Raw genomic sequence first — 20,803 nt, 5'->3', positions numbered from 1 at the left:
AGAAAACGGGGGCTACTAATCGTTGCCAAATGAACTACTCGAAAGCTCTCCTGGCTCATTCCTCGTTTCTTCTGGAAGCACTTCTATCGACGACAGATGTTCGAACGGAGCTACACTCCGCTCTTTAAATCAACCGTCGAGCCATTTCGACGATGAAAATCTATTTTCGCGAAATCCAGCCGAAAGCAAGACTAAATGGATGGCCTCTTGCCACTTCTTTTTTCCCTTTTCGACGATCCGAGAAACTTCTTTCTGTAGCAAATGTGCCGTCGTCGATATTTTATGGAATGAAACTAGTGAGGTATGTTGTTGATTTGAGAAAGAGAGAAATCAAGAGAGAAGAAATAGGAAAATGTTATAAAGGTGAGTTTGTATTGTAGGAACTATTGAAATTGAAAATGAGGAGGAACAGTGGTTTGAATTACATTTTTTTGCTGACAGTCCACTCTCCACATTCCATTTCTTTTATTCCAAGCTCCACTTTGGAACGACCCTTCAGCTAAATCGTTCATAATTTTTTTTATTAAATCGATTATTATAATACTACACATATTATTATGCGACAAATTATTATTATGCAACGTGAAAAAATGTCACCTTTTCGTTTCACAAATCGAAAAAATCTCTGATATGATAAATTTTCTTAAGTAAAATCCAAGCAAACGACGACGAAAGCGCGAGCTATCCCTAAAAGAAAAAACCCAATTTCACTGTTCTCTAAACCGAAAGAATCGAAACAATCTTACATTTTCACAACGATTCACAATTTTTCTTACTTGGCTAATCAATCAAAAATCCGATAAATAATCCAGATGTAATAAAAATTCGTTTACACTGCAAACCATACCAAACGATTTCGCCTTCTGACTCGACGAAAAATTTACCCGAATCTTGAAATAATTTGCAGCGAATTCCATGTCTTGTAATTCAATAAAGATAATAATCCAATGGTGATAAAAGTTCAGTTACGTAACTCTTAACTCTTACTCAAAGCAAAGTTCAGTTCCGAAAAACTCTTGCAAGTTGAATTCATCAACTCGAAGGAACATTTTCAAAGCAACTCGAATCCAGTTCAGATGATCAGCGAACCCAAGCAAAGATCAGAATGATCAAGATCGCGATGAAGGTGTACGTCAAAAAGAAGTGAAACTACGAAGCATAAGAAGCGAGTTTCAGGGTGGATGCGTCTCGTCTGGGTGAACTGACGAATTTCCACAGGAGCGTCGAGCACGTGCGTACGTTAGGCTCGTACGCATCCATTAAGTGGCCGCGACTTCCGGTACGCGCACCTCGTCGAACCTGCACGTGCTGTCTGGGGTGTTCACGCACCTTGCTTCCGCGAGTTCCAAACGCGTACAAGTACTCTGCGGCTATCCTTGCTTGGATATCGTGTAATTCCTCCCATACTATTTCTCGCTTCTATCTTCTTCTCGATCCTACGTATATAGTTGTGGTCTAGAGCATAGGAAAAGTGAAGTTTGTAAGAAGAACTGCAGCAAGAAAGTGGAGGATGGAGGGATCGCAAGATATATATTTTCAGCTGTTAACTGAATCGTTCGGAAGTCACGCTGATTAACTCTATAAATAGACGTATTCAGGGACGATTACAGACGTGATATTTTTTTAATATTCATTTTATTTTTAATATTCACTGACCGTGGAAGATACAATTACTTACGCAACTCTCTTGTCGGGAATTTTATGAATATAAATCGTTTGATTTTCAGGATGCTCAGTGCTAACTGTATTGTATTACAATATATTATTATACTTAGATATTACATTTAAATTTTATAGACATATTATATTTTAATTTTATTATATAGTATAATATAATTTATATTTATAAGATACGTTTATTATAATTTTTAAGATTTGCAATAAAACGGCTAGTAAAATGAAGAACTTCGTGAGAAATGGAGTTCATCTCTTCGCATCAATTTGGCTGCTGACGAGCTAAACAGTGAAATTTTTCGAATGTACATATTCAAATAAATTAATCTCTTAAACAAAGAAGAAGAATGCGAAATGTACGTAGATTTATCGTAGCAACATAAGCTCGATTAACAAAGGATTCTCGGCGCTTGATATTAAGAATGACTGAACAAGGTTCAACACAGAAAATATTTCTTCAATTGTAAGATAAAAGGGAACAGGAAGAAGGTAAAAGCTAGCACATTGCTCGTGGAAATCTCTTTCACGATAGCGTTTCAGGTACACTACATCGATGACGCGAGTTTCCGGTCTGTGATTCAGTCTCGTTTCCGTCCTCCGTATCTGTTTTGCAGGAAGTTCGAAAAACTACCAAATACCTGACCGATAAAAGACATACGACACAGAAATCTTGGAAACTGGATCATAACCAACTTGCCAAACCATTTCAACCAGAAAACTTGACATCACAGACGCGGAGGCTTCTAAACTTCGAGTTCAAAAACTTATCAAGTATACAGGAACTTGACTAGTTTCTAACTGGGTAGGTAGCAAATGCAATTTTCTTGAAAAACGAAGCCTCCAACGTAATATTTCATTCCTCGAGTTTCGTCTTATTTTCAGCCACAGAAGATTTCTCCTGATCACACTTATATCGCGAATTTTAATCCACTGTATATATGTGAGATTCAACATGCTATTATCAAAGAACGAAACCATTTTAGTTAACCAATATCGAACACCTCTCTCTAATTTTCTTTAGTATCCAAATAAGATTAATTATTGTAAAATTTACTATTTGTATTACGATTATGTTAAGTTCTACCCAATTTTATCAAACACAAAACAGTATGCAAATACTATTGAAAGCCCTATGAATTATTCCCAACGTCTCTTTTAAAAACACGATCCTATCCACCTAATATCCTGATATCCTGATATCTCTCTTAAACCAAATCTCCAACAAACAGCCGAATCATTGGACCCAATTTCCACGCATTTCATCACCGTGTAAACCATCAGAGTCCGCTGAACAGGCCAAAAGACAATACAAAGATAACTTGCGAAAACAATATTCTATTTGCCAGAGGCCTAAGTCTAACCAGAATAGATAGCAGCCGAGTAGCGCCGTAAGGACAACGCGCCTACGTGCGTAAAATCTACTCGCTCATCCTTATCTAAATCCGCGATGGAACGCTTGGCAACGCTTTAACGGACATGAATGAACTATTCTTGGAAGGATGAGGAGTCGAGGAGGATCCTTTAAAATGGGCGATCCTTTAAAATAGAAACGGTTCCAACCGATTAAACGGTCCTGCCAGCTGACAGGGCACGCGGAACCATTGGTAAACCGGTTTGCGAAACGCTTGTGGGAACAAAGACGGGTTCCATTCGCGATGCTGTGACGTCACAGGTTGAGCGGAAAGTGGGTGGATGGGTGTGAACGCACACAAACTAACCTGACCAGTCAGTGAGGACGGTCAGTGATCGGGCTGCTCGAGGAAGCTGGCTCCTCTTTGCCACGTGAGCGAAGATCTTCCACGACCAGACGACTATGGAGAGTGATCAACTTGTGGATAATCGTGGAAATGAACTTCTTTGAGAATTTCAGGTTTTCATACGTTTGTTGATTGGCATTTAAATTTGAAAAGAAGAAGAAATACTTTCCAAAGATTATATCGTAGGTTTCCTGGTTGGAGGAGTCGATTCCCTGTTTGTTCGAGACTTTTGTAGCTTCCATCGTGGATCTTGGATTCTATTAATTGCAAGGAATAATTATTAAAATTTATTAGTTGATTGGTTGTAGGGAAAAACAGGATGAAGTCTTTTTTTCAGTTAAATAAGAGTTAGTTAACGAATATGTTAAGATATAGACGAAGATGGACCGTCTATGCGAACAAGAATCGAACAGTGAAAACCTCAAAGGTGTCGATTGAGTAAACAGAGAATCAATTCCTGTTATCTAGCTCCTGAAATCTACGTTATAACGATGTCTCCTATAAACGAGAACCAGCTTCATATTATAAGCATGTATTAGGACACCTAGTGATATTTAGTACAAATTGCTCTTTACTACTTTCACATTCTACGTGTATTATTTGCGAACCTGATATGCATCATACAGTGGTTACGAAAAGTATTATCGCACACCCTTATTTTCCAGTGCAGTGGTTTTTTTTTTCTCAGGTTTTACGTTTCATTTTCATAGCGTTATATTTTTAATCACGTTGAGCAATCACACGAAAGTACTATATTATATGTCATAAGAAATTTAATATTCTTGAACTTAATGAGTATATAAGTACTATAATAAATACAACGATGTACCAATACTTTTTGTATTAATTGTACATGGCTTACAATTAGACCGCAGATTTTCATACATTCATGAGAAATATAACAACATAATAATGCACAGAATGCACCCAACGTGCAAAGGTATGTAAAATATGCAAAGTTTACGACCAGTCGTGGAATTTAGTAGATAAAACATTGTGTTCTGTTCCTTTATTTGCCTTTATAAAAATATGAATTTCTATTAATAACACGAAATACCAAATATTCTCAAGTCTCGGAATAAACGTAACAAATAAACAGGTGTCCCAATACTTACATACCAATCCACATTAGTCAATGCAAATTCCTCTGAGAAACCGTTTTGCAAGACTATCCACGTAATCCACGCAAAACACGTCAAAGACTGCGACAAGAGTAACAGATCGATGGCAGGTTATTGTTCGATTGGATCGATTCTCTGGGCACTCGACTTACGCAACGATCGTTCGTTGTCCGAAGGAATTTCGTCACGAATCCATTCGACGGCTCACCGGTTCGACCTTAAACGGCACATGAGTCACGGTGGTTGTCGACGGCCTTTTTCTCCGTCTAGGAAGCGGCCGAGGACTGTTCGAGACACGTGTCGTTATCCTGGTGTGCGCCGCCATACCCGCGACTCTCTTTCCACCTGCGTTTCGCCGCGGAGCTGAGATCGCCAACTGAGAATCTCTGCCGCGGGAGGGCCGAGTGATTCACCGAGGCAAAAAGAACCAGAAAAACCGCGAACGAGCCAGGCAACGGAGGAACGGACGCGGAATAACCCGATGCGTATCCCGGGAACTCGAGAAAGAGAAAGAGAGAGATTCTGATCAGAAACCTATGCTCTGAGTGTGAACCTCGAAAATTCTTTTCGTCTTTTCGTGATTCATACGTGAACTTTGTGCTTTGAAAATGTATTTTTGGGGAATTTCATTATTAATCTGTGATTCGTGAAAGAAGTTTGTATTCTGTAAGCTCTGTGTTCTCTGTGATCCACATATGTATGAAGTTTGGATCTTAGAAGCTTTCTCTTTTATCATTTGTGATTCGTGTACCAACTTTGTATCTTGGGAATTTTCCTTCTGTAGTTTGTGATCTGTACGCGGACTTCGGAAACCTTCTTTCCCTCGTGTACTGTGTGTTGACCAAGTACTATAGCTTGGAAATGTTTTTGTGATTTGTGAACTTTGAATTCTGGAAACATGCTGTTGTGTCCTGTGTGTTAAGTTTGTACCTTGGAAATGTTTCGGTGATTTTCATTTCAATTGCGTCGCGATTTTCAGCGTTTTTCAAATTTCCAACTTCTGTGATCTGAAAGTGACTCTTAAACTTTACATACTTCATGATCTATGTACAATCTGTACACTTTGAAAGATTTCATTTTTGTAATCTTCATCGATTGCGATTGATGCGATACATTTGATGTTCCTACGTATTAAAATGAGGGAATTTTGGCTCACCATATTTTCGCGTTTAAAAAATAATCGAATATAACTTTCCGCTTTTCCCAACTTGATCTCAAAGTGAGTATTGATATTTATGAATAATGGGGATTAGTTTTATTTGGAAGTAATGCTTGGACAAGGCATTAGGGGATCAAGATTGCGGTTTAAGAAGAGGCTGTCATCGTTTCGTGGCACGTCTAAAAGGTTCACAGAGAACGATCTTGCTGGTCATTGTCTGAGAAGAGTGGTGGTTGAAGTTTGTTACGTTCGCGGGAATGGCCTTCGTGATGTTGCTTTTTTGGAACGTCAGGTATAATAACGAACTAAGGAAAGAAAAACTGTGATGATTTACAAAAAGCTACGATTTAGATGTCTTGTAGGATACTACGTGAGATAAAGTTCTATAGATAGAGAAGAAGAATCATACTTGAATAGGACGAAGCTTGGAAAGTAGACAGCATTGGCTATAATTGTCTTTTTTCTTTCTTTAAAACTATTTTGTTTAAAATAATTGATGACTCCGACAGAATTTTAACAGAAACATAAACTACAATACAGATATAACAATAATAAATTATATACATTATAACAGTAACAAATTCTATAGTCATAAAGAAGTCAAAACATAAACTGTAACAAACTCTTAAAATTATATAATTCACAATAAAAATAACATACACGTATCACGAAAAATAGTTAATAACAAGGTATGTAACAAACCAAATAACAAAAATCAGGGATTAACTTACAACCGTGCAAGTTCCGCTTGCAAGCACAATTTTTCACAAAACAATGGCGTCTCTATGCTCTGTACCAGTTTAACACGAACAAATGTGATTCGCTTTCCGCTTTTTCAAATCTGCTTCGTTCTTCTTCATTTTTTCTCGGCGAACGAAAATTTCCTTTCTTCCTTCGTTGGTCGATTTGGTATTTTCCTTTGAATCTACACGATTCCTCTATTCAGGCAGAATCGAAGTTGGCAGATCGAAAGTAAGCTCGTTCCACGAGTTTATTGTCCGAATAATGACCGTGCCTTGCGATTCGAGATCCGAGAAGCCTCGCCATTTCGATGCAACGTGAGCTCAGGTAAAAAGCCAGCGCCGAAAGTTTTAAAGGCTCGTCAGCTGTTCGAATGGCCGTACGCTCGTTTCTCCGCGAGAAGCTTCTTCTCCTTTTCCATCGAGCAACAGCAGGGGTAGGAGGAACAAGGAAGGGTGGCGAGGGAGATAAACGCACGAGGGTTGACCGAGCACAGCTGCTACCCTAGAAGAATGATCGAGCCGAATGCGAATTCTGTCAGACGATCACGCTTCTTGCTTTTCGAACGAAGACGCCGCCTGTGCAGCCATTAAAGTCACCGAGCCAGACGCATGGTTCTGCCTCGTTGAATTATTTTTTGGAATTTTCGCTGGCTAAATTCTTCTTCCATTTTCAGATTTATTGGCGCAGGATGAAAGGCAGACTTTTTGTAAATGGAAATGTCTGAATGGATGTGGACTTTTTTCTACGAATACTATTGCGATATATATTTTTTTCTTTCCTCTTTTTTCTTTTCTTTTTGTGAAATTTATGGTTCTAGTTGATACGAAAGAAATATCTTTTTGAGATTAAGTTTTAAGGAGCATCTAATTGTTAATTTTGAGGGGACATATTTGTTTGAGTTGCTTTTACATGATACAGGGTTCTTTTGTTAGTCAAAGTTTCAAGGAAATTATAAATTCCTTTTGTAATATTAAGGAGTGTAGAGAGAAATATAATTCAATTATGTCATACGTATTTTCAATATAATTGAAATTCGCTATTGTTTCCTTGTATCGTTCTTTTGGGTGGATATTTACTGCAGTTGTTTTAGATCTCGTATAAAGATATACTCTTTAAATCGAAGTTGCAACGAGATTTGGGCTTTTCTTTCTAACAATCATCAAGCAAATGTTTCTTTTTTTTTAATCATAAGCTAAAAGCAAGTTCCTTAAACTAAGTAACTGAAAATTGGAATTAATTTAACACCAGGATAGTAACTAAGTTAAATATATAGCACCAACTTGTCGCTATACGCGAAGTACATGAACTATAAAAATTCAGAACCTGATGCCAACTTCCACAGCTTCAGGCAACGTAAATAAAAGAGCAAGTTCCGTTCTTCGAACTGAAGGTGTAGAATCTTCCCAAGAGAAGTGGAAGCAAAAAACCTGAGTTTGTTCGGTGATGAAGCAGAAAACAAAACAGATTTTTTATACGAACAAGAGAAAGAGAGGCAGAGAGAGCGAGAGAGAGAGAGAGAGAGAGAAAGAGAGGAGAATAAAAACACGAGGGAGAGCAATGTTTTATGGGCTGCACGTGTATTGTCTGTCCGATGGAAAATGTTTAAAGGAATACGGTTCAAAGACCTCCCACAAAGTGTCGCGCAAAAAGGTGCGCACGTAGCGTTAGTCTCTTGAATCTCTTCCATTAAAGAAAATTCGACACGTAAAAGCGGAAGACTAAGCACGGGAAAGAACGAGAAAGATGAAAAATGGAACAGTTGGGTCATTCAGCCCCGGTCGTAAACCCGAAGATCATTAAATTTGAAGATTTCTCGCGTCGAGTTTTCTCCCTTTCAACGCCCTTCAAAACTAAGCTCGTTTCAGCGATGTAAACTCCATGACGTAAACTTCATTTATTATATTAAAAAAAAAAAAAAAAAAATAAGAAATTGGTTTGGAACTGGAAGATTCTTTTTCGTTATTTAACGGAGATGAATAACGAAGGACAAATACTTCGAAGAGAAAGAGAATCTTTTCTATGACATTTGCAAAAAGTTGAGAATCGATGATAATTTAGTTGCTCTATTGTTCAATCCTTTTTTATTAATTTAATAAAAATGAATATTCCGAATGGAAAATAAACGTCTGTTTTGCGATGGTTATAGTTACAAGTGGATCGAAATCTTTTACCGTATAGAAAAATGTCAAGGAGTTAAGAAACACTGATTCGGAGGTCGAAGAATCGTCGAGGAAACAGCTCTAGATTTCGATCGATTGATTACAATGGACTGTTGTGAATGAGCATCGACGTAGAAGAAAGGGGGCATTGTACAACAGAACCATAACGCATCGTCGTAACATTTCCTATTCCTTAAGCAGTAAATCAGAAATCTAGTTTCACAATTCAGTATCTAAAATAGGTACTACACTTCCTACAAATCCATTTAACACTCTAAGAAAAAAAGGCCATGAAATCACTTTACAAGTATTACGAAATTCCTAAAACCAATCCTAAACGTAAACTTCTCTACAATTCGAAAAATCACTCCTTAGAATCCTACTTATCCCATTAACAAATTAAAAATACTTAATCCTAATTTCCGTCCCAATTACAACCGAAACTCGAACAATTCTAAACATTATCGACTTTTCCAAAAACTACCCCTTTCTAAAATCCTACCGCAATTAACGTTGGAAAGAAACAAGCAAGACACTCCATCAGGGTGGAGAAATTTCTAAAATTCCAATTCTAAACACTAGCGACTTGTCCGCAATCCGAGAAACCACAGCTTTCTAGAATCCTATCTACCCTGTTAACACACCAACCTAAAAGGCCGAATCTTAATTTCTCCGTCAATCGCAGCGGAAACCCAAACAACTTCCGAGCCGTCTAACACCCTGCGCGCAATTCCGCGACCCAGAGAACTCGCAAAGAAAAACAGAGGGAGAAAGAGAAAGCGAGGAAGAGGAAGGAGAACCGGATACGCGCAAGTTCGCGAGCAGTCAGGACGAGGTTGGCGAGATTTCTTGAATAATCCGCGATTATTCAGACGGCCGCGACCCAGACTCCGACAGGGCCTTTTTGTCCTTGCAGCGTGCATTGTCGCATCTGCAATTCGTGAAAGATTCGGTGGCTCGCGGGGGAACGACGTCTGGCTGGCTGGTGGAAGACAAAAGTTGGCCGAGAGGCGAAAAAAAAAACAGAGAAGAAAGAAGAAGAAAGAGAGACAGCTGGTGGGTGGTGGAGGAGAGTTTCCACTTGGCGAAAGCTGTCGCCGACAATGGCGAACGTTCTTAGAAAGAGGCTCATCGCGCGGCCGGGAACAACAGATATCTGATGAGAACGGGGTGCACCGGGAAACGTTGAAGGGTGACGAGCGAAAAAAAAAAAAAAAAAGAAAAGAAAGAAGAGGGGGAAGAACGAACGCGCGTCCTTCTTGCTCCTCCGTTCTTTTTGGAGGAGTTCGTTTGGTTTGTCTCCGTCGTTCTTGGCTGGCGAATCATCCATTGAGGAGAAAGTCGGTCAACAAGGAACGTCGACGATACGGTTCCGTGACGGAGCCACCGTGTGACGAACTTCTGCAGCGAGACTAGAAAATAACCGGGATGACGACCACGCCTGGAGGATGCTCCCTTTGGTTCTCGCAGCCAGACGATTCTTTGAAGCTTCTCTCTTGGCTCGTGCACGTTTGTCGAAGGGTTGTTTAATCGCGAAGGGGTTGCAAAGAGAAGATTTGACGGTTTGGAGGTTTGTTAGGGTGGAGGGTTTTGTAATTGTGATATTTAGAAGAGGGGAAAGTTGGATGTGGTGTTATAGTAATCTGTGAGTTCGCAGATTCGTGTAATCGAGATGTTACGGTTGGAAGAAAAGTAGGAAAATAGGAAGCTACGTTCTAGACGATTTATTATATTTATATATATCGTATATCTGTGAGTTATGTTGAAAACACACAACATAAATATTGAATATGTTGAAAATTTTAAAGAAATTATTCATGATTCGATATACCAGGTGCTTAATTTATGGGACAGAAATATAGAAACAAATGTACATGTCATTTTATGCAAATACTAGAACCTACGTTATCCGTGAAGTAATTTGTTTCTCGGGAATTGGATACAGATCGACTTACATAACGAAATTAAGAATTTTATAAAAAGTGTGTCTAGAATTTATCAGTCCATCTTGGCTCGTTTTTAAACAAAACGTATAAAATACCAAACGATGTCGATCGAACCGAGTATTATTTCGAACGGGATCCGAATTAAACGTTGAAGCGAGGAAAAAGGGGTAAAACGAGGGCTCGAAGCCCGAATCCCTTCGGTTTTGTCTCTCATCAGAACTGGCAAATCACCCATTGAGCAAAAAGTCGGTCAACGACGAACGGTAGCCGCAACGATACAAATCCACCCCCGTTGACAGAGTCGCGGATAAGCGCGGTATCTGGCCGTTGTTCGCTGGAAAACGACGGAAACGAGGGGATGAACGGGGGGTTTGTGCGCGAAAATAACGGAGGAAATGACGACTTCAGCCGGAGGACTTCTCTTTCAACGACCTACTTCCATTGTGTTGCAGCAGTCCTGCTTCTGCTCCAACGGAAGGAGAACCACCGTAATGGAATATTAATATTGGGGTTGTTGAGAAACTTCTGTCCCTGGGGTGCGCTTCGTACAGATAAGGGGCAGATTTCTAAGCAGTTTGTTATCTACTATAGAATTTTGGTTGGCGACTTTACGGCGGATACTTCGCATTTTTGAAGAGAAACTCCCTGGAGAAATTTGAAAAATTATTAGCATGAACGTATCGTTGTAAATACGCCAGCACTCACAATCCTCAAGACAGTCCTTATATTTTCTTCAAAAGTGGAGAAGGTTAAGTAACTGTTAAAAGACCATTTAATCCGACGAGAATATTAGCAGTTCTTCTAAAAATACGTACAATTTAAAGTTCATAATCTACATAGAAGATATTGAGTTTATTGAAGACAAAACGTATCCTGAGAATTTTGAGAGTGCATGTACAATTATCGTCCTGATGAATTTTTTTGAAGAAAATGTATATAATTAAATATGCATCGAAGAAACGAATGCAGAGATAGTACAATGTAAGAAAGAAATTAAACGTTGTTTATAATACAGTAACATCGAATTGCATCTAATCTGACTGGAAGAAAAAGATGTATCTATAAATTCGAATCCTCCGGAAGAATTAATAATGCGTAACATTTTTGTCCACGTGATTATTCATAAAATATAAAGCGACTTCCAAGCGAAAGAAAACGAATGCTACCTGTTGTCGACAAAAAGTCCAAAACCTGACCATCGACTTTTTCTCAGCGAGGAGCGAAACACATTCGATATCCAGGTAGATGATGATATTAATAAAACATTCATCCTTCGTCTCATTAGCGGATAGAACATTTCCAGCGAGCTAGCATATAGGTTATCGGATTTTCCGGGAATAACCGACAATCTTTAACGTCCTCGAGAGGCGAAAGTGGATCGTGCAAGTTGCTAAGAATATTCGATTCGCTCTATTCAATGCTCCTCGGCGACGATATCCCGGTGTTCCTCCCCTTTCGATATCATTGAATGCGCGATCACGACGTGTCCCTGAGCTGAACTCGAAATTAGGAAAGGGAAAGTGGAAGGATGAGAATAGAAGGCTCGTATTCCTGTTATAAAGCTTGCATCGGATGACCGACTTCGATTTTCCATTACAGTCTCGCGGTTAAAGGATATCAGATGAAACTGTGGCCGAGGATATCGAACTTGGTCACGATTTATTAACCATCTGCATATAGTGAAATTAGGTTACGTACAGTGGCTACAAATATTATCTGTACCATTATTTTCCAATGAAAGCGTTCTCTTGTCAGGTCCCATGTTTCGCTTTCAAACTATTAAACTTTTAATGTTAAATTTTTCTAGTCGTACGAAAGTACAATCGACTGATATGAAACTTACTGTACTTAAACTTGATTAATTAATATATAAACGCTGTGACAAATATAACGACGTACAAATACTTTTCCTAGGCACTGATAAATCTTTTATCGTTCCAGGTTTGCAGAGTCGTTTGATTTATTTAATACGATCATCTTATTTATTTACTGGACTCGATAAAATGATGTAACGAATCGGATCGGGCACCGGATAAATTTTGTAAAGTTTAGAAGATTGTCAAACACAATGTTAGAAATCGTAGAGTCACAAGTGTGTGCAAGTAAATGAAAATGACTGAAGAATCGTGACAGGGCTAATCTAATAGTAAGTAAACGCGTAGTTGGCGGCACGCCGCTGCGTCACAGGCGTTTTTATTTTATCTCGAGGAACCTTTCACTTCGACGCTACGTGGGAAAACAGCGATTAAAAATAAAGGAAGCAGCGGGAGCGCTAACGATCCTGTAGGAAAGGTTCCTCGGAGCCCTGCAGCCTTCTAACGACCTTCCGAGGCATCATCATCAAGGGCCGAGTTAAATTATTCATTTGTCCTGAGAGATAGAGTACGCTTATTAAGCATTGCTTTAACATTTTATTTGGATCACCTATGATACTTAATTAAATATTCTATTTTTGTACTATATCCAGGTGAAAGCTATTTCAATTTTTACATTAGATTCTTGACGTGATTGAAATTGCCATTTACCATTTATAGAATAATTTTCAATTAGTATTAAAATAAGTTTCAATTAATTTTCCACGCAGACAATTAAAACTGACAAATACCACAATTCTGAGAAATATTAAAACTAAAAGCTACCGCACGCTAGATTTACTTTCTTAATTAATTTTAATTTGTTAAAGAAATTGAGAAGGATAAACAGAGATCAAACGTTGCGAAATATGGTGCAAAATTTATTTGAAATATGACAAGAGCATCGACAAAGGACTTCGCGAAAGTGGTTTTAATCTGTGTCAAACGGAAAGTTACATTTTATCTCGAGATCGTGTTTCCTTCGAGATGCTCCGACTAACTGAACTTGCGATACACTCGGAACCAGGTCACGGTTATTTTATTAAGATGTTTCTTCAATAAAGTTATTTCTAGAATACCTCTACAAATCATTCTCTATCGGAATTCCTTACCGGGAAAGTTCATTCGAACATTCACTTAAAAATATAAAATCAGGTTTTATCCGATTCTGAGTATCGTATTATAAAACGAAATTTCACGAATTAAGAAAGCAGATATTCCCAAGTGTACGATGAATCACCTAAAGAGACATAACGTAGACGTAGACAAGCATAAATTTATATTTGCCGATGATTAATCAAAAATCCCAAAGATATTCAAACTCGAGGCTTCTGTGGAATCTTTCTGTGGATAAAAATTAATAGATACATCGTAATCATTTCTATTTCAATAAGAATGAATACTAAAACGTCGTTAAAACATCTACCAAGATAAAAGATCGAGAGAAGTCGTTTCGATGGATTTGGTAGTTTCAATATAGTCATTAAGCTCGTCATAGAACAGTATCTACTATTGCCACTCTACGATAATCCACGATATAACGAGGTAGTAAAGTGTGTCAAAGTTCACAGCAATCGTTAAACCGCGGCTATTTATGCAAATTCGTATTGCTACGAAAACAGCTAAAAATTACATTCGCTGTTACAACGAATAGCTATATGCTATCGATATTTTACACATTTTCCCTTATCGCGTGTATTTCACGCATCTCCGCGCCTTCAAAATTTTAAAAATATCAATTAATTTGCGAATCTATGGGGGAATTAACGGAATATAATTTTCTAACGTGCTCGATATGCTACACTGCAATAGTTTGTTAGCTTCGATATCTCAAGCTTCGCCATCGTGCAACAATTTCTCGAAAAATCACACCTCAGGATCTTTCCTTGTTAGTCAGCGAGAAACAACTCGATGTCAATAGACGATCGGTGTACGGTATTTCCAGCGACTGTAACACAGCTTTGCATGTACGCTACTTTAGACGCGTGAGAGCCACGACGTAGGTACTGTTACAACGTCAATGTGCTCCTGTTCCGTGTGACAAAAGCGCTGGCCACCCCTTGTCCAGGCGAACGAGCCGGGACCGGTTCCATAAGGAAATTACCAGCAGCTTAATTTCACGAGACGAATACGGGTGTGCGAGTTATGTCAACGTTGCTTACATGCAGGGTGATGTATGGGTCTCGAGTGAGCATATTTTCACCGTATAATGGGTCAACATGGCTATCTTCGAGGGAGCCACCAAAGCGATTTTCTGTACACTTCAAAGAGTTGAGAGACGTAGGTAACCAGAGTAAGCAAAGAGGGCAAATTTGCGGAATTCGCGAATGATTATCGAGCGTATCGAAACAGGCTTGAGACGCAAACAAAGAAACAACGTGCGAAAGTCGCGTAAATATAAAAGTATTGAGAGATGTACGTAAAGTTATGCGTTGTTTTATAATTACATATTTAGTAAGTTGTACGTTATAGAAGTCGGAGACTGAACAATTTTCACGATTCGAATAGAACGTATTCAAAAACTTTCGAAAAGTTGGAAGCTGGGAAGGTAGTTGAAAAGGGAAATGGTTAAGGAAATTAAATTTGACTGCGCTATGGTCTTCTAAGGTTGCTCTATTATTCTAATGCAAAGTTGTCAGTTTCTTTAGAAAAGTTTCCCAAAATTTGGAACATCCATGGACAATGAAAAATTTGCATGTGTTTCGAAACCAAGAGATGGACAGAAGGCAACAGAAGCACAAAGCTGTCCTTTCTTCAAAGAGAAAAATAGATATTCTGTGTTCTATATGATATTACGTTGAAGAATTGTATAACTATAATTCCTTGGAAAAGTTTTCGAAGAATTCACTGATGCAAAGAAGCCAGCTACGAAAATTCAAAGTGCGAGAGAAAATTTATGAACAAGTTGCAGCAACCAGGTTTATTGACCTTTTGTTACTACTCGCTGATATACCACATATAGATATTCTTTAGATTTCATAATTAATAATCTCATACAGTCATACAGTCTACCAATTGCAACACATGATGGATAATGTAACAGGAAAGCCTACGTTTACGTTTTCGAACTACGTTGAACTTAAAAATAAAATTTGAGAAGGATCCTCTAAAAACCCATCGACCTATCCAACCCCCAAAAAATCCATGACCTCGACAATCTCTCGCAATATTCGGTTCGACGAGGATGCGGTAGGCATTGAACTCGAAACCGTCGAAATTTCAAACACCCCGCAACTCGACGTGGTGTCACGTATATATAGCGCCTAGCAACCGCACAATCGCGAAGAGTGTTCGCTCGTTATCGTCGAATGCTCCGAACGAGCAAACGCCACCGAAGCAACAGACGACGACAAAAAGTTTTGCCGAAGGAAACGATAGAAATAGAAAATAAATAAATAAATAACGTGTGGAATAAAGGAAAATTGAGGGTGTGGCTCACCTAGGCCCATTTTGCGTTTCAGTTTCTTCAACACCTTCATCTTGCTGCGCAGCGGTGCCAGTATGTTGCAGTCCCCGTTGTTGTTCTGCGGCTGCAGCTCGGCGGAGGGTTGCTTCCCGGCGGGGTGGTGGTGATGATGGTGCTGGTGGTGCGCGTGGTGCGTCTCGTGATGATGGTGGTGATGGCGGTGGTGGTGATGCTGCTGCTGTTGCACGCTCGCGCCGGGACTGGCGAGGTGGCTGCAGCAGTGACAGGGGTGGCTCTTACTGCCCTTGACCGCGCACGACGCCCCCATAAATGTAGCCGTGGTGCTCTCGAGGTGACGAGAGCAACCGTGAGATCCCGGGGGTAGGGAGCGCCGATAGAGACGACGAAGACGATGACGACGACGATGACGAGATCAAGGTGGATGGAATCGCGCGGGGGCCGAACGAACACCGGCTGATTCTCACTGATCGCACATACAGCACACTGTGATTATGGTCGCGGACTTTGTCCAACTAATAGAACAGTATGACCGTGTAAACAGTATATACGTATAAGGAAGATGAATATACGTAGAGATCGGTATATACGAATATTAGAAGAACGATAAGAGACTTGGATTTCTCTCGACACACACTGAGTACATGTATGTACATATATGTATGTAAATACGTGACGCGAGGAGAAAGAAGAAAGAGAGAGAGGCGAATGTTTTCGTGTCAAAGGTTGAAGGATTCGACAACCGCGTGACACGAAGACGAGAAACGCAAGCAAAACACGAATTATCAAACACTTGCGTGCCCCTCGAGCGGCCAGGGACGACTGACTGCTCGTCGACCGAGCGCCAGAGTATCGCCGAGCCGCGCGCGAGCCACCGACCAATCGCAGCCGCGTTATCCCCACCGCGCTAACGTCGACAGCGTCTACGTTTGGTGGGGAGTGTGGCACCTGGTGGACAGCTGCCCCTTACCTGGCCACGACACACCGGGCCACCCCGTGCGCCAACGCGGGGAAGCAGGGGTGGACTACTCGCTCGATGCCTTTTCGATCCGAGAGGCGCGGGGTTGGAAATTCGAACTGGTCGCCGACTGCACGAGCATTGATCCTGCTAGACGCGATTACTTTTTTCCTCTCTGCGGCTGTGTGTGCTTCTACCCCGCGCGGACGGACCGAGAGGAAGAGCATTTTCGAGCCGGACACCCGACCACCGCTTTCGGCTCAGACGAGCCGACACCGCTCCGGTATGGATTTTTTCCGCGAGTCGATGACTCGCGCGAGTTGATGCTCGCGCTGTCTGCGAGACGTCTCCCGGAAATTTGGAAATGGAAATTACGCGCGTATCTGGACCTTAGCCAGAGCCAGTGTGTATTAAATCTTACTTGTATGTATTACGTACGTATCATTGAACGTATTAAGTTACGCTTTTCACGGTTTGAGTGAGAGCAAATCAAAGCTGCAAAAACGTTATGTTACAATATCGACAAAATATGGATTTGATACCATTTCTATTCGTTATTACGTTGAAAACTAGGCGATTTAGAACGAGGACAAGTCTACCATTGGAAAGAGCGAAATATATGACGCGGGAAACACGTAAAATGTTATCCTTTTTTAAACAAAGTGGATACACTCTGGCTGTAAATTTGACGCGTTAAGAAGATCCTATTGATCTTCAGTCATTTTCGTCAGTGATTATTACTTCTTTATGCTCGAAGATTTTTTAATGAAAATATGTATCGCAATCTCTAAAATAAAATCGTTTCTTCGTTTTATTATCGCAGCTATTTATTGATAACGCGCGTAAAACTTTGCTATAGGTTAACTTTAAAAATAGATGTTTTTGTATTAATAAATATTTTCACCAGGTTACTCTCTACATTTTATCCACCAAAATATAGTATCTAACAACTGAACTTGTAGAACCATTAATTAATAATGAGCTACTTGAAACGACCACGCAACAACACCCACTCAGCAGATCTGCCATATTTCTACGCTAGCGATCAATGTTCAGCTGTGCCATCATTAGCACACGCTTCCACCATTGACTAATATCTGATTTAATTTCTAAAATGTCGATGTTCCATCTTAAAATACGCATCAGCCGATGAATACTTCCATAATTTATAAATAACACTAGCGAATTAAATTATAATCGATTATCAAATAAAGATTCCATCGTCGAGAAGAAAAATGGAATATACAAATTTCGTAATAAGGTCGCATCTCTTAAACTTCCCAGTAACATCCGCCGGCTTTATAAATGCGATCGCATTAATAAAGTAGAACGAGACTTCCCGACGACGCAGCTAGTGCCAGATTCACGATTTTGCGTTAAGAGTGATTCATAAGGGGCCATAGATCGCAGCTTTCCAAGCGACTCGCGGCCGTTGAATGAGTTCGATACAATTATTCGATTTAATTATTCAAGTTTCGACCATCTATCGCGAGCTCTGGAAGAGAAAATTGGAGCACGGTGATGCTGTGATACGTGAAACTTATGATCCGCCCCAGTGATACGGAAATATGTAAATAGAGTTGTAGGAGCATCATGGGTGAAGCATGGTCGGTATTCTGTGTTGAAAACGGTCCAAATGGCAGCGTTTGCGATCATGAATAATGCAGCTCGTACAGGAAGAGTGTGCACCGAGATATCGTAAGTAGAATTTAGAGTCCCTCGGAAAAACAGGACGCGAGTTCCACCGAGTGCAGCCGTATACGTGTTCGCCAAATTGTTCCTGATTAAACTCGTGGCCAAATAATGAGATCAATGCTTTTTATTATTCCTCTCTTAACGAGGAAATTAATTTATTTTCTTCTCTGCTTACGTAAAACTTTTTACCATGTGTGTTTTATCGATGATCGATTTTTATCGTGGCCTGATGATTGAAGAGTTGAAGAGGGTTAATTATGTAAGGTTTCTTATTAAGATTAAGAAACGAGCTTTTCCGTTTTTGGCGCCTGTATCTTTTACTATTTAAATTCCACCATACTGGGCATAATTTTTTTTTAATTATTCCTCGGTTTATTCTTCGTTCCTTTCTCCTTCTTAATTAAAGTTTCTTTACTAACAAAAGTTTATATCTTCGATTGAACTAATTGCTTTTTAAATACTTCTAGTATTCTGTAGATAAGAACTTGTAAATACTGAAATAAATATAGAAACTTATAAGAATAAAATATTGCGATTTTCTATCACTTTCGAAGGCTCAACTTGTTATTTAAAGAACAGTAACGCTATTCAAACGTAACATTTCTTTAGAAATGAGAGAAAATAGCGACCTTTGGTATCTCTTCTTATAATTAAATTAACACGATTCGCACTTGCCTCGAATCGGCGAGGCAATGAGCACGCGAGCTGTTCGCCGTGACGGTCGAGGCTTGTTTTGGTTTGCCATTTCGAGTTACAGGATCAAAGTACAGACAACGGTAGAAATATCGTGTTTCCATGGGATTCGAGATCCATTTCTGGTCCCATGACAGAGTAATGATGATGACGTTAAGAAACACAAAAAATTGACCGAGAAACCAGCGAAACTTTCACCTGCGCCGATAATTCCAAAGATAATTATCAGTGTATTTTATTCAACTTTTATTTTGTAAAACTTATCGTACGAAATACAAAGGGAACAAATACAAAAGTAGTGTCTTGCGTCTTTCGTACCAGAAGTTTTACAAAATAAAAGTTAAAGTATCTATCAAACTAATCGCTTTTCGACGTAAGTAGGTTAACGATTCCAACGATCGACTAATATACTAAAAAATATATGATTCCACAAAAAACAAAATTGATCTTCACATGCCCTTTGCGCAACCATTTACAAAACAGCTAATAACATCAGAACACGTCGCCCTTAAAGCCATTCAACGTTTGTTCACATTTTTCGACATAGTTAATAACGTCGAAAATATTTCAGTTCAAGCTCTTAGATGACTCAATTTCGTATTTCAATTGCATCCTATTAATCTAAATCACGAGCACAATATAGAAATTCTCCCTGCCCTTCTGTCGTACCATTAACGTTCCACATAAATTGCATGTACGTATGTATCGAGTTCTCAGCTGATCTCAATGGACACGAAATCACAAGAAGCTTATACAGGTACCCTTATAACGGAGTTACCTTTCGTAAGAATTTCAAAAAATGTAAATCATCCAATTTTGATGCAAGCCTTGACTGTCGTCCGAATGACGTCGATGCGGGCTGTACACCGATCATAACGAAAATATGTCTTCATTTGCCATATTCAGAAAACATCTTGTACAAGTATTCGAATATTTCCATGAGCTTGTGCAGTATCAAGTTCCATATCGATAACCGTCACTGCCGTTCATGCATGTCACCCTTGAGCCACGTTTCTTCGGCCTTGGCGCGTGCGAGCGCAACGACGAAGATGCCGTCGTATCGATTTTCGAGTAGACAATTGCTGATCGATCCTCGCTCTCCTGCGATCCGCTACATTGTCTGTTCAATCTAATTTCCGTGCCCTTAACGTCGTTTCTCGTTAGCTCGAAAAGCTGTGAGCCCCGAGATGGCGTACCGATGCAGCCACTCAGTGGCTCGTAAATTAAGTTTCCTGCTGCTGGAAGGATGCAGAGCCTCGCAGGACTGCAATGCGGTTTCCTGCGTGCAGCTTGCACGATAACTTTCTCCATGCCGCACCATTTTATTTACCCTGTGTGCCGCTGACGTAATTTCGTTCTCGTTTACTGCATCCCCCGTTGGTTTCCATGGCGCATTTCGCTTGCCTTTTTAAGTTTCTGATTTATTGGCATATTGAATTACGATACCAGTACCATAACCAGATGATAAAAATAACGCGAGCGAAAGCTTCGATCGGGAAATCTATTCCTTAGAAGTTTTTCGACCAATGCGAATTTCGACAAAAGTTTCATTTAACGTATTTTCGGTTAACCAACGTCGAAACCTAAAATATGGACTGGCTACCATTCGTTAATTACAGG

General features: G+C 39.7%; 1 protein-coding gene across 4 annotated transcripts in view; it reads right to left on the bottom strand.

Moving 5' to 3' along the window:
- The window catches only part of Neur (E3 ubiquitin-protein ligase neur), a 121,193-nt gene that overhangs the window by 42,163 nt on the left and 58,227 nt on the right, over positions 1-20,803 (bottom strand). The window contains exon 1 of one of the 4 annotated variants that reach the window (XM_072010155.1): positions 15,853-16,656. The exons of the other annotated variants lie outside the window; for them this stretch is intronic. Coding sequence (XP_071866256.1) covers positions 15,853-16,147 — 295 coding nt within the window. The 5' untranslated portion in view covers positions 16,148-16,656. Of the gene's footprint in view, positions 1-15,852; positions 16,657-20,803 lie in introns of those variants that run through there. 4 annotated transcript variants of the gene reach the window in all.

The sequence above is a fragment of the Bombus fervidus genome, chromosome 9 (assembly GCF_041682495.2).
Source record: "Bombus fervidus isolate BK054 chromosome 9, iyBomFerv1, whole genome shotgun sequence".
Taxonomy (NCBI): domain Eukaryota; kingdom Metazoa; phylum Arthropoda; class Insecta; order Hymenoptera; family Apidae; genus Bombus; species Bombus fervidus.
The sequence above is the reverse complement of the archived record's forward strand: the minus strand, read 5'-3'. Positions and strand labels throughout refer to the sequence as shown.